We start from the raw sequence: 14,431 nt of genomic DNA on the forward strand, positions 1-14,431 counted from the left end.
CGACACCTAGCCCGGTCCCTCTTGCAGCTGCTCCCGAACTCTGCAAGCGTCCAGAGTCCAGACCTCGGCCGACACCTGGCCCACCGGCATGTCGCATTGCCTCTCGGACAGAGCTTCTGATCGGACATGAATGTTTGGCCTCGGCTTACAAACTCTTTTTGTGATCGGATTCTTTTATTTATTTCTCTATTTAGACTAAGAAAGATCTGAATTTTGACTTGGTTCCGTTATCTGGAACAACCTCAATAAAACTTAACGTAATGGCAAATTGAAAACATTCAAAACCAACTCTTTAAAATTACTGCTCAAATATTTGTTTCTCTAAAAACTAAACTGTCTCTCTCTTGTTCCAAGTAGAAAACTTTTACATTCACTTCATAAACGTAAATGGCATAATTATAAATTTAACTGAAAATATTTCCTTGACAATACTGGTTTCCGAGTACCTAAATTCAATAGTCGTCTACAGCACACACTTTATTCAGTTCATATTAGACATTCAAATCTAATTTTAACAAGCTTGATATAAATTTGCATTTTGTTTTGATTGTCAAATTAATACTAAAAAACTACAGATTATCTGTGTTCTAGGTTAAATTTTTTTAGATATTTTAATTTCACACACAGCCCATGCTTATATTGCATTTACAGTAAAACCTCGTATTTACGTTCTCGTTATTTACGTTTTCCCGCAAATAACGTCATTTTATGTAGGTCCGTTTTATTGTACATTAACTTTCGTGTTGCATTTTCCCTGAAATTACACCGCTACGTAACCAAAAAACCCGGAATGTACGTTTCAAAACACGGTAAAAATGTAAATACTCGTCACGTTAGTCATAGATGTGAAAAGTTTGAAGTAGTTCGCCTATTGTCTGTAACCTTTCGTTTTGATGTATCGACAAGTTCTATGGTGCCTCTCCTCTACTAACGTTTTAATCTTTGCTGCCATAGAGAACATTCGTAGCAGAACCACAAACGGTTTTATTTATGGTGTCATAGAGCACTCTCGTAGCAGAGCATAGTCCGAAGCGCTGAGCTATCGATACTACCGGAAAGCGCTCATACACAGTACGTATATTTAGTAGTGCTGCATTATGTACAGTACATATCTATGATGGCTTTCATTGTTTACATTAGTCAACGTCCGTTTTGGTTAGCACGTGTTTTTTTATCGTTCACAATATTATTTATGGCAAGATTTTGATTGAAGATGGATAGGTATAAAGTTCCACGAAATACTTTATCTATTGAAGATAAAATTAAAATTATTGAGAAGTTTGACAAGCATGTGGGTACCCGAGTGGTTTTGGCCAAGGAACTGAATATTCCTGTTAGTACTTTAAACACAATAATTAAAAATAGGTAAATGCTGATACATTTTTTTAAGCTAAAATTTAGCATTAACTGCCAATAAAAGTGCTTTCCCACAATTTACACTTTTCCGCAATTTACACTTTTTCCTTGGGGTTCCTTGAAAAGTGCAAATAAGGGGTTTTACTGTATATGTGTATGTGAATTTGGTTTATTCATTTGCACATGTTTGTTTTTGTCCTCTCTCTTACAGTCACAGCACACTTTAAAAAGTAGTTTACAGTTTTAATGAGTTGTTGGGTTACTGTGACATTGTGTAAACGGTTGGTTAGGTTGCTACATTAAAAAAATAATACTACGTTCAAGATATCAAACAACTTTCGTTATTGAAATTTGTTTCCTGTGTTACAAATCCGTGAACAACAGCGCGACATTTCCAGAAATGGCGTGTCAATCATCTTGTGAAAACAGCTGTATTTCACGCCTAAATAAGTGTCTCATCAAAAATGTTTGAATTTCACGAAAAACTTTAAAAACCGATAAATTTCGTGTAAGTACGTGGTTCACGATTTTCCTGGGTCCCTAAATATACGTTCATTTGAATAATGTTTATAAAGAATATGCTACATGCCTACACGTAGGTGCACACGACAAAAGAAATGCGACACTGTCTGCTAAATTGCTTCACGGCACCAATAAAGCAGTATCGTTGCAGTCAAGCGCAGGGTCATGGACACAGCAGGGGGACGGACACTTGCCTGCGAAGGCGGACGGGGCAGCCCCGGTGTCGGCCGAGCTGGACGGACTGCTGAGGTCCACGCAGTGTCCCAGGCCCGCCGCGGGCACCACGCTGCAACCACGGAAAATTAAGATGACAAAGTTGTTATGTTTGGAACCACTATGTCTGTAAAGTAAGATGTGCAGGGTTGAAGGAGTTCGGGTGGGCGGGGGGGGGGGGGGGGGGGGGGGGGGGGAGAGAGAGAGAGAGAGAGAGAATGGTGGAAGTGGGGTGAGGGAAACTGCAGTACAAGGGTTTAAGTGAGTGGAGGTACCTGACTTAACTAGATGGTCTAGTCCCATATGCATGCAATATAAGCTAAAACTTTAAAATATTCAAAAAAGTTTTAGTTAAAACATAGTTTTCACATTATCGTTATGTTTTTCATCCCCGCTCCACAATTGCTGTTGCCTCATCAGTGAGGGACTTTTTGATTCCAAAGGGTAGCAGTGACACAGATCACCCCCGGCGGTACACGCCACAGCCTCTCTCCCTGTCAGTATCATTATCCCTCTCTCTCTCTCTCTCTCTACTCACTGATGGAATAATTAACTGGAAAACATTTTTTTATATACCCAGTTTCATTTGTAGCTGGGTCACATAATGAACATCTCCTTAAGGTATACTTACAATATCCTTCTGCCATATTCATGAGCCTTGTGATATTTGAGCATGCATTACTGAGAAATAAAAATTTTAAATGGTTAAAAACATAAAAAAAAAAAAAAAAAGATTTATTATGTCAAATATTATATTTGCATATAAATGTTAATAAAGCTGTTTAGCAGCCCCCAATTTCAAGAACTGAACCTTTTACACACTGTTCACCACATCCACGTCTCCTAGCCGATTCACGGGGGAGGTGGGGATACCCTATTTATTGCATAATTGTCGCACTCGCATAATCGTCGCACCCATATTTTAGGGCGTCAAAATTTGGATAAAAAAACTTCTCGCGTAAATGTCGCATGATGTTTTTGGTTCCGATATTAGATTCAGAGCGCTTTGTGTAGGTATCTTTTCCGTATAAAACAGTGTTTTAAAATAGAAATATAATATTTATTCGGAAATTAACTATTTTACTTATTTAATTAACAGAAATACGAAGCTGCCTGATGTGTAAATTTTCTTTTAAAGACTTTTTTAAATGTTATAACTTTTATCTGTTCATATGCATTGCAGCGGTGTATCGCTCATAAAAATGTAGCCAGCGCTAGTTGGCATTATTCGTGTTTGGTTATGTTGCTTCCCATATAGAGCGCGCACACGTAGTTGAATATCGATATCTCGCTATTGGATGCAATGCGTTCTCTCTGATGAGTGCTGAGTTAACTACATTTGATGGCCCGCACTCTTTTGTGGTAAATGTGTACTATGACGATGGTTTTGCGTTAGTTCACATCACATATTAAACTGGCTTGCATTCAGGTCACAGATTTTGTTTTTCTATTTAAAGTTGAATAAAGGTTTTTGGTGCATGAATTATTAATATAAATTGTTTGGCGTGCTCTTGTATACTATTCCTTTTTTTAAATAAAAGTACTTTTCATGAACAGGTTTTATTTTTATGAATAACTTTACCTAACAAAAAAAAATTTCTGCATTATCATAGCACTCCTACTTTTCAAACTTGATTTCCCGTTAATTAAATAAGTGGTAAGTTCCGAATAAATACTAGATTTCTACTTTAAAATACATAGTTTTATACGGAAAATATACCTATACAAAGAGCTCAGAATCTAATATTGGGACCAAAAACATCATGCAACGTTTACGCCAGAGAATTTTTTTAATCCAAATTTTGACGCCATAAAATATCGGTGCGACGATTATGCACATGCGATGATTATGCGATAAAACACGGTATTTCCTGGGATGTTCAGGGTTGAGCAGTGTTGCTCTGCATGTGAAGTCGAGGTGAATTACAACATATAGTACCATGGAGATTGTTTTGAAGATGAGATATTCCAAATTACAGTACAACTTGATTAGGGAATCGAGTTATTAACAAGAGTGTTGCAAAGAGATGACATCAACCAATTGCTCTCTTTCCTGCCTGACGACATGTGCCGAGGACCCACGAAACAGTTACATGGAGACCGGGACATGCCACACAAACAGGACGTAATCCCGCGAAGCACGAGAGACTCACCTCTTCCCAGGAACCGACATCTCATCATACACCTCGTTGAGGTTCCTCGGGATGGACTTTATCAGTTTCGGCTCCACAACCCTGCCATCTGCGAAAACCAGTTCCACAAACACGTTAAAATAAACATTGGCGTTATTGCTACATACATACATTAAAACCATCGTATGAAAAAAAAAACAACCTTAAAATTCCCTGCATAGTAAGTTTCAAGGATTCAGCACTTGCCCGTTAAATACATACAATGTTTAATGATAATGAGTTTTAGTTTCTAAGTACCATGAGAAATTTATTGACAGTATGTTAGGTACCACTGTTTCTTACAAAGTACCGTGTTTTCTCCGATAATTGCCGCACATTTTATACTAAAATCAAGTTTGAAAAGTAGGGGTGCAACGATTATGCGGAAATGTTTTTTTTTGTTAGGTAAAGTCATTCATTAAAAAAAAAAAAACCATTCCTGGAAAGTAGTTTATTTAAAAAAGGGTGGAGTATACAAGGGCACGCCAAACAATTTATATTAATAATTCATTAAACAAAAACCATTCTTCAACTTTAAGTAGAAAAGCCAAACTGTAACGTGAACGCAAGCCACTTGAATCTGTGACGTGAACCAACACGTAACTATTGCAGTAGTACACATTTACCACGAAAGAATGCGGGCCATCAAATGTAGTTAACTCTGCACTCGACAGAGCGCGCGTGCTGCATGCAATCGGCGAGATATCGATATTCGACTACGTGCGCGCGCTCTATACGGGAAGCAACATAACCAAACACGAATGATGCCAACTAGCACTGGCTACATGTTCATAAGCGGTACACCGCGTCGATGCAGACGATTGTCTCAGTAAATATTAGATTTCTACTTTAAAATACATATGTAGTTTTATACGGAAAGACGGAAAATATATTTACACCGGTACACCGCTGCGACGCAGACGGTCAGATATAGATAATAACGTTTAAAAACGTCTTTAAAAGAAAATTTACACATCAGACAACTTCGTATTTCCGTTAATTAAATAATTAAGTGGTAATTTCCGAATAAATATTAGATTTCTACTTTAAAATACATCGTTTTATACGGAAAAGATACCTACACAAAGCGCTCGGCATCTAATAGCGGGACCAAAAACATAATGCGACGTTTACACCAGAGATTTTTTAATCCAAATTTTGACGCCCTAAAATATCGGTGCGACGATTATGCGTGTGTGATGATTATGCAATAAAATAGTGTAAATATGAAAACCTTTGTAGGAAACTGTACTATTGAGTTATCTTTAGTGATTGCTCAAAAACCAATTATTGCATAATTCAAGAAACACCATAGTACAGCCATATCATTAATATTAGTTTGCATGAATGTTCACAACATACAAAGCCAAAAAAATCAATAAAAAAAATTAAAATAGAAATACAATACACATAGGACAAAAAAACAGTAGACACACAATGTTATTTAAGTATAAAGAAAAGGCATTGAATGGATAATATATGATTGCAATGAACGATGCTTGAAACAAAATTAATTATGATAGTAATATCTGTAATGAATTAAGTTAAGTTCCAATTTTTCTTTTAATTTTCCAATTTCTCGAACATCATGTTTATATTAAAAGTGTTTATAAGTCTCTATAAAAAATCATTATTTCTATTTAAGGGACAGAAAATTGAAGTTGGATGACTGTGAAATATAGGGACTCCTAGGCCAGCGTAATCTAACATGTACGTATTTACAATAAATTTTTGTTGGAATTATAACAATTTTTTACGATAAAAAAAAAATCAAGAAATAGTTAGGAGCTTGGGTCTTCTCTTAACTCTAATTTTAATGTTACTGTATATGTTTTGTACTTGTCCTAAATTTTGTGCCCACCGTTGGAGCCTTGTGCTGTTGGTGTGGCATGATACAAATCAAATAAATAAATAAATAAATAAATAAAATAAATAGGAAGGTGAAAAGGAAGAAGGAAATTTTTTTTTTTTTCCATTCGTGTTCCGGCAGAGTCCAAAGTTCCCGGACAAACTTGTTTCAAAAGTCGGCGGGGGCAGCGCACCTGGCATCCTCTTGGGTGGCGTGCGCGGCACGGCTCTGATGGGCTTGAAGTGGTGCATCTCCTGGTGGATGCTGTCCGTGCTGGCGTCGCTCGCGCAGCGCGGCTTCCCCCCGACCCCTGCACGCAACACACACGCACTTCCTTGAGCCGACCCTTTCAGTCACTGACGGACGCCTACAATCAACAACTGAGCACAACGAGAGTCTCCAAACATCACTACTGTTTGGACTTGTAAATATTGTGTGTTAATTTAGTGCAGCGGTTCCCAAACGGTGGGTCGCGACCCAGTAGTGGGTCGCAGAAGAGTGACAGGTGGGTCGCGACTCGATGCTAAAACTATCCGAAACCATTGAATAAACCATCAAAAAAGATAAGGAAAATCGAAAGTGCTTATATTTTGTCAACCATTTTCAAATCAGAACACAAATTGTTTATCAATAATCAATCGGTATCTTAAAAAAGCATATCTATATGCAATATTTGATGGTAAATTATATGTACATAAGGAAGGGATACAATACAAATAAGGTTTTTTACTCCACCATGGACCGATAGACCGTGGAGGTATTCCTATAAGGAAAGGTGGGTCGCCAGCTGAAAACGTTTGGGAACCACTGATTTAGTGTATAGTGTTTGAAACGTTTGAATTTTTGAACTTCCCCCGCGCTGCTCGCCAGCAGCGCCAAATTTTCCCGAGTTGGCCGCCTGCCGAGGTGGGTAGCCCTGCAGCTTCCGGCGACGAAGCGACAGCTGCTGTTCGACCATCATGGCGGTAAGTCGTGCCATCATGCACGCTTGCTGCCAATCGAGTTGTTCGCCGAGTGCATCGTCATTAATTGTGTCGTTTTATCTGGATTTTTACAGTCTCGTACGTCTCTGGACAAAACAAGTACTGAGTGTTTAAAACTCTTATTATTTTTTCTGTAATTTAAAAGACAAGTTTTTCCCACCACTATTTTATTTGATTCTTCCGTAAATCTCACAGAGGTTTCGCTCACAAAAATTTGAACACGAGTGGCTCCGTGTTTGCCAGGTTAGTTTACTGCACAACTCTAGTTGTGTGACGGAGTCACAGAAGTGACCACCGAGGTGATCGGGGTTAGATGCCCCAAAATAAACACAGCTGCTTGCAAGTGGGAAACACACTGGACACTGCAAAGTGCTGGCGGTTTTCTCAGCATTCTCCCGTATGCATTCCTTCACTGTTAAGCACTATAAAGTGCATTTATGCCACATTTCACTAAATGTATGAAAGATATCTTGTAGGTTTGCATTTCTAAATTTTCCCTTAATAATATTGGTGTGTTAAAAAAGCAACAGGAACTTGGCAATTTTGCAGGTCGTATTAGTCAGATTCACGTAATTTTTTTTGCTGTCATGTTGGTAAACATGTCTGAAAAATATCTGTACATTATTAGCCATATTATATGTTTAAGTTGTTGTCAATTGTGAAAAAGTTTACATGTGTTTTGGTAGCATCGGCAAATTCTTATACTATATTTTTTTGTAAACAAATATATAAGATAACAAATCAACCAATGATACCAAAACACACGTAACCTTTTTGATAGCTGACAACAAACCAAACATCCAATATGGCAAACAATGAACAGATAATTTTTCAAACACGTTTACCACCACGACAGCAAAAAAAATTAAGCAAATCGGATTAATACAAACCTGCAAAATTACAAAACTTCTGTTTCTTTTTTGATACACCTTGTACAGTGTAAAAACTCTCAAAAATTAATAACTACAGTAAATGTTTTACAAACGTGTCATTTGATAGCCACTGCAGTGCACAGTGTGGCTAAAACCCTGATCCAGCCCACGGCCGGGCCCAGGACGAGCTACGCTACAGGGTCACACCTGCAGCGGGGGGCCGGGCCTTGCCGTTGAGGTCTGCGGGGCTGAGGCACCTGGAGGAGCCCGCAGCCTTCTTGAGCGTGAGGAAGGCGTCCATGGGGCCCTTGTTGGGGGCGGGCATGGCCCCCGTCCCGCTGGGATGCACGTTGTTCTCCTTGTCTCCGTCCCGGGGTTCCGGCTGGCCCGGGCTCTGGAAGGCAACAAGCACATCCGACGTTACGAGTCCGTGCGCGCCACGAACCTTCGCACCATCACACCGTGCTTTTCATTCCATCCCGCCCTTGCAACGACATGCAGTAAAAAATTTGCGGACATACGAGGAATAACCTACGTTTGACATAAATTTTCAACAACAAATACCATGAACAAGCCTCAATTAACTGTTGTCGATACATATTACGTATGTAACGTGTACAGAATTTATTGTTAAAAATTGCCTACGCACTAAAATAAGAGCATAATTTGTGCTGTCTTCTTCAGTCTCATCACCTTTATCACCCTTAATTTCCAATTTTATTGTACGAGGGTTATCTAAAAGTAACGAAAATTTTGTTCTGATGAGTTGTACAGTTCTACCATCACCCTCACCGCCATGGTACAAACCTTCCCACTCCGTCACGCCAGTATGAAGCCATCAGGAGCTGCAACTGTCGTTTACTGTTCATAAATGTTTGTGTTTGAAACGTATGACAAGATGAAAGATCCTGCCAATTATGAGGTTCTTAGTGCATTATGCTTTTCGAATGTGATATACGTCAACCTCATCAAAAATTTACAGACAGGTATACACGGTTCATTGAAATGGGATGAATGAAGCTTCAATTCGAAAAAATGGTGCATCATGTTCCACGGTAAGCGAACGAATAAGTCATGATGAAAACACTTGGACCGATCTTCAGTTGTGACCGACAAAGTCAAATCAAGGATTAAAGAAAAAAATTCAACAGGTTAGACGTTTCACTATACTTAGATGGACTCAATTTGTTCTTTCCTAACATTTCAAGACCAGTTCAACAACTTGACAGTAACCGAGTATGCAGAAGGCATAGAAAAGCTGGTGATACACTATGACAAATGTTTAAATTATGATGGTGACTACATATAAAAATAACTAAGGTTTCATTTGTCTTGTAAAATAAGTTTTATTTCAGTATCTTAAAAATACCTCGAAAAAGAAACATTCTTTACTTAAATACAATCACCTTCCAGATAAAATTACTGTGAATTTATACTGTTTGGGTGTCAATTTAGTTGTGCATTAGGAACTACATTTTGAATAATGTGTTAATGCCGGCGTTATTAAAATGAACCCAAGGGATATTTGATTGATTCTTTGATAAGGTTTGTCACACAGGTCATGCACAGATACAAGGGGTCCCTCACTCTTACCCTACACTATTTCCCTGAGTTTTCCCTGTCTCATCAATCGATCATGCAGACAACATAACTATATTAAAATACAGTACTTATAGGTAAACTTTACAACCGCAATTAAAATGTCGAACTGAACATAAAAATCTTTCTTTTCCCGCACAAAATACACAATCGGTACTGTCATCATCTCCACCGACGATGTGCACCCGTGCTGCCAGTTGGAATACAGAACCGCTATATTTGACCAAACCTTCAAACAACACTTACAGCGAGGGCAGGCCAGACACGACACGGAGACACACGAGTCACACACGACATCACAAGTTGTGAAACCAGCACAGCAAGTCTACGGAGGCTGAGAGGGAGTCTGCGTGCGTCGCAGAGGACGCTCCAGCGTCGTGCCAGGTGAGCGCCCACACCTGTCCATATTGATCACGTTGATGCAACCTCTAGGATTGGAGCGATCCACGGACACTCGGATACCGACTCGGTGCCAAAACAAGAGTCGAACCTGAGTGCCGGGAGCGAACCCAGGTTTTTTTTTAATTCTTGTCGCAGGATAAAGTATAAATAATCACGGTCACAGTGTTCACAAATGAGCGTTGTGGTAGAACACTTGCTTACAGCGCGGTCAGGTCAGACACTGCACGGCACAGCAAGCGTGCGCCGGGTGTTCCGAGGAGAGCCTCACCTGCGAGGCCTCGTCCTGCAGCTGCCTCGCGAGACGCTCGTCCATCTCGGCCTGCTTCAGCCGCAGCCTCAGCTGCATCTCCTCCTCCTGGGGACACGCAACCCGTGCCACAGACTCCCGGCACTCGCCGGGACGAGGGGGAGACACCAGAGACAAGAGTCTACGGTTCTGTTTCATCATCAGTACAAATCAGTTTTTAAAACAGAGGATTTTAGTGCTATTTATTTATATTTTTTTAACTTTAATAAATTTCTTTACTAACAACTAAAATAGTGGTTCAATTTATATGCTGCATTTTTACTGTAAATTAATTTGTAATAAATTGTTTCATATCAAATACATTCAGAACAATAAAAAAAAACTAGTCAGCATTTGTGGTTTAAAAAGTGATTCAATACGAGTTGTACAATGAAACTAATTAAATCAATTTTTTTTCTGAACCATGCACTTTAATACAATATTTATTTTCTGGAAAGAATGACAATCTTTGAATTTGAAACATTAAAAGATTACTTTTTTTTTTGATTTTAATTCTGCACTGGTTAAATTTTTTAAATTCTATGACATTACTTGCATTCAATGCTATGTGGTGTTATGAAATGCTTTTTGGTTTTGTTTAGTTTTCATCGCAATTCACCATATAATCTTGCCCCTAGAATTACATAATTTTACAAATTGTCTAATATTTTTCTTTGAGCTTCTAAAAAAAAGGCTATAATAGACATAAAACATTAATAAAGATAAAAAGAAATGGCTGAATAATTTTCAAACTATGAGCAATCAAAAACTGTTTTCTTTTAAACCGAATACGTAGAACACAAGTGAAATTACTTGTTTAGTTAGATATCAATACTGATAAAAATATCAGTGACTTAATTATTTATAATTAATTACTCCTCAACTCTTGACTGCGATATATGCTCAGACAGCTTCAGTTTATCAATATGGCAAATATGTAATAAGGTGACGATAAGAAAAACTAGTAAGAAAAAGACAACATTGTTTCCAAGGATTTCCAACACTGTCTTTGATCAGATGTACTTATGTTTAAAAAAAATCTACATGTTAGCGGAATGTTAAGTTATCGTTCAAGCTAGTGTTGAAGGGTGTGATTGTCGAGATGCCCGGAAGCAGTTTGAGAAGTGGAAGAAGGAAGGAAGGAAGGAAGGGGAGGGGACGACGACCGCACCTGAAGCTGCTCGATCAGTGCCGCGCTCTTGCTCTCCTCCTCCTCCTGTCTCCTCCTCTCCTCGTCCTGCAGCTTCTTCAGGTCCAGCTCGTACTCCCGGCGGATCTCGCCCGTGTCGCACAGCTGCTGCTGGGGCGCGAACTGCGTCAGCACGTCTGCAACACGCCGACCCCGCTCTGTGTCCCTCAGACCCCAGCCCCGGGCTCCCTACGAGCCACCGGCCGGCCGGCTCCGACGACGCTGCTGTCGCAAAGACGTCAACCCTCAAATGAAACAGGAAGAATAAAACTAAAGGACAGCTTGGCTCAAGAGAGCACGCAAGCGTGAGCGCAACACCGCACGTTCCCTCACGATCTCTCCACCGTCTCCACGCCAGCCACGCTGCTTAAGACTGAGTTAACAAACCATGCAAAGAAACACAACAATGCAACCAACGCACAAAAATTCACAGTTGCTAATAAAGCAGCAGAAATCCAAAGTAGTCATATTTATCATGAAAACATTTGATATTTTTTTTAATTTATTTTATTTATTTGGTTGCCTCCTGTTTTCTCCAGTACATACTAGAAGGGAGTTGTCAATATACAAAATACAAAAAAAAAATTAAAACATATAGACAAACACAAATCTTAAATACAAAACATAACCACACTCCTGGATACTACAATCTTTGTCTTGGCAATATTATTTAGGTTGCTGATACATCCTAACCATCATACTTGCTGAAATACAAAAACCAACATATTAATATGCTTATACCCTAAGGTATTCTTCAACTGAATAAAAGGATTTTTTTACCAAATATTTCTTTAGTTCTTGTTTAAACCTATTTAAATGGACAATTTCCTTAAATTCAGTTGGTAATTTATTAATTAGTTTGATACTACTGTAGTAGGGTCCTTGTGAAAATAGTTTTGTTCTATGTGTGATTAAATGTAAATCACATCTATTTCTAGTTTGATAACTGTGTATATTACTATTTGATATTACTGTGGAGTTACGCATTGTGTAAAGTATAGTATGAAAAATGTACAGTATGAAAAATGTACAGGCAAGGAAAAGTCATAATATTTAATTGTTTAAACAATGGTTTGCAGTGAGTCCTTTGTGTCTTACCATTTATTATTCTAACTATCTTTTTTTGAATTTTAAACACTTTTTTAATGTGTGAAAGCTTACCAAGTGTGAACATGATGCACATAAGAGAAAGAACAATGATGGCTTCTAGGCACGTGTCTGCCTCTTTAAAAGTTTCGGAACTCTTCTCAAACAGGGCCGTCGAAAATGCAAGAAAGTTGGATGTCAAACAAAACTTGCATTGCGTTATCACACCTTGTGTAGTATATATACACCAGGACTCTAATAAGTGGTTATTGAACATTTTGCATCTTGCACTCTTGCACTGTTTATAAACTAGACCTACAGTCTGAGATTACTGAAGGTTACAGATTTGTGAATCTGTAAACTGAAGAAAAGAAGTAATATTAATTGCCAATACATGTTTATTATTGAATGTAAATTTATTATAAGTAAGGATTAGGTTAATAATTTATTTAATAGCATTACACATAAATTAATTTTAATATCTGTAGGCTAATTAATACCTTGCAGCATCTGTAATCATTACTTTAGTAATGAGTATGTACAAGTAATTATTATAATTTGTGTATAAAAATATTCAACTGTGTCATTATAGCTTGTTTCATTTGTTTACTAAAGAGATTATTGTTTCAGTAAAACTACTTGTTGGTTGATTGATTGATACACTTGCCGGTGTCAAGGAGTCTACCCCCCCCCCCCCCCCTGTTCCCTTACACGCCTAAGCAAAATAAAAAAAAAATGTTAAATTAAAAATAACAGTATACTAGTTGACAGTCCAAAAATGTAAAATGCTTTCTAGAGTGACTTTTTCGGAATATCTTCATATTTCTCTAACCATATCACTCCATTTTTTAAACACCTGTTTGCTTGTAATGCTTATGGTATGTAGTTGAGTAAACAATTAAGTAATGTTCAAGAAGTGTATAGGTCCAGAGGTAGTATTATAATTAATAAAAATGGCCTTTAGCTTTAAAATCATCCCTTAATAACAAATAACAAGCATCTTGAGAATGCTCATGGTTTTGACCTACTAGTCATTCACTCAGGTATATTAGACAAATCCGTAAGTATCTAAAACAGATCATATTAAGTAGATAAAAATTAATAAGGCATCTTACTTTAAATTTAAAAAGAAATGTAAGTGCATTGAACATGCCTAAATCTAAATCTCACCTTCGGGAATACCATCATCTTCACCTTTCAATTTGGCTCCTACTTGGTGTGGAAATTGAGTCTTTATTTCCTTCCATAATTTTGAATCGATCAATTTTCCTGTCTTAGAATTTTTTCTGAACCATCCACCTATGCGCTTCCTACACATTGGGCACGACAAACTTGCTTCTTCCATAGTTCTCTCAAAACACAGTTTACATAAACAATGATAACACGGCATCGTCACAGGCTCGATCAATATCCCTCTACACACGGGACACATCACATCAAGAAGAGTCATTTCTCGTAACATTTTTGAGTGTAATGAGGCAGCTTCATTCCTCGATAATTTCGACATATTTACAAAACATCCACTACCAAATCTTGACAGAAGATGCGATTCGGCGGCAATGCATAATAACAGTTCATTTGTTGCACGTTTTGCTAGTAATAGCCAACATGTAAAATAAAATTATTGTTTATAAATAAAAACAAATTAAAATAGTTAATAAAAAAAAGAACGTACGTTTTGCAAAAATCATGTTCTTACTGTATATATTTTTACAGTTTTAAAGAATAACTTTTAACAATATTTAATTTGTAATATAAACTTTTATTATCATAAACGCTCATTCTATTTCTTACACTTTATTTTATTTATATTTGTACAGTTTTTAAAAATTAAAAATATCTAAAAATTGCACTCTTTGTTATTGGGGCTATACTTTAACATTATTTTCATTTAATGCACCGT

The 14,431-nt window shown here is 37.7% G+C and overlaps 1 protein-coding gene across 1 annotated transcript; it reads right to left on the reverse strand.

Moving 5' to 3' along the window:
- Positions 1–1,877: 1,877 nt before the first annotated feature.
- Positions 1,878–14,093, reverse strand: LOC134532137 (E3 ubiquitin-protein ligase RNF169-like). Its single transcript, XM_063368483.1, has 7 exons — positions 13,699–14,093; positions 11,425–11,579; positions 10,236–10,322; positions 8,174–8,360; positions 6,305–6,421; positions 4,245–4,332; positions 1,878–2,164 (listed from the first exon to the last, which is right to left on the reverse strand). Exons 1-7 carry the CDS (start codon positions 14,033–14,035, stop codon positions 1,999–2,001), a joined length of 1,137 nt encoding a protein of 378 aa, XP_063224553.1. The 5' UTR covers positions 14,036–14,093; the 3' UTR covers positions 1,878–1,998.
- Positions 14,094–14,431: the final 338 nt, after the last annotated feature.

The sequence above is a fragment of the Bacillus rossius genome, chromosome 5 (genome assembly GCF_032445375.1).
Source record: "Bacillus rossius redtenbacheri isolate Brsri chromosome 5, Brsri_v3, whole genome shotgun sequence".
NCBI lineage: Eukaryota > Metazoa > Arthropoda > Insecta > Phasmatodea > Bacillidae > Bacillus > Bacillus rossius.

Coding starts and splice junctions, on each gene's coding strand:
- LOC134532137 (XM_063368483.1), bottom strand. CDS start 14,035: ATGTCGAAATTATCGAGGAATGAAGCTGCCTCATTACACTCAAAAATG. Junction 6,422..8,173: donor GGCCCGGCCCCCCGCTGCAG/GTGTGACCCTGT, acceptor TGTTGCGTGCAG/GGGTCGGGGGGAAGCCGCGC. Junction 2,165..4,244: donor ATGTCGGTTCCTGGGAAGAG/GTGAGTCTCTCG, acceptor CCGTGGTTGCAG/CGTGGTGCCCGCGGCGGGCC.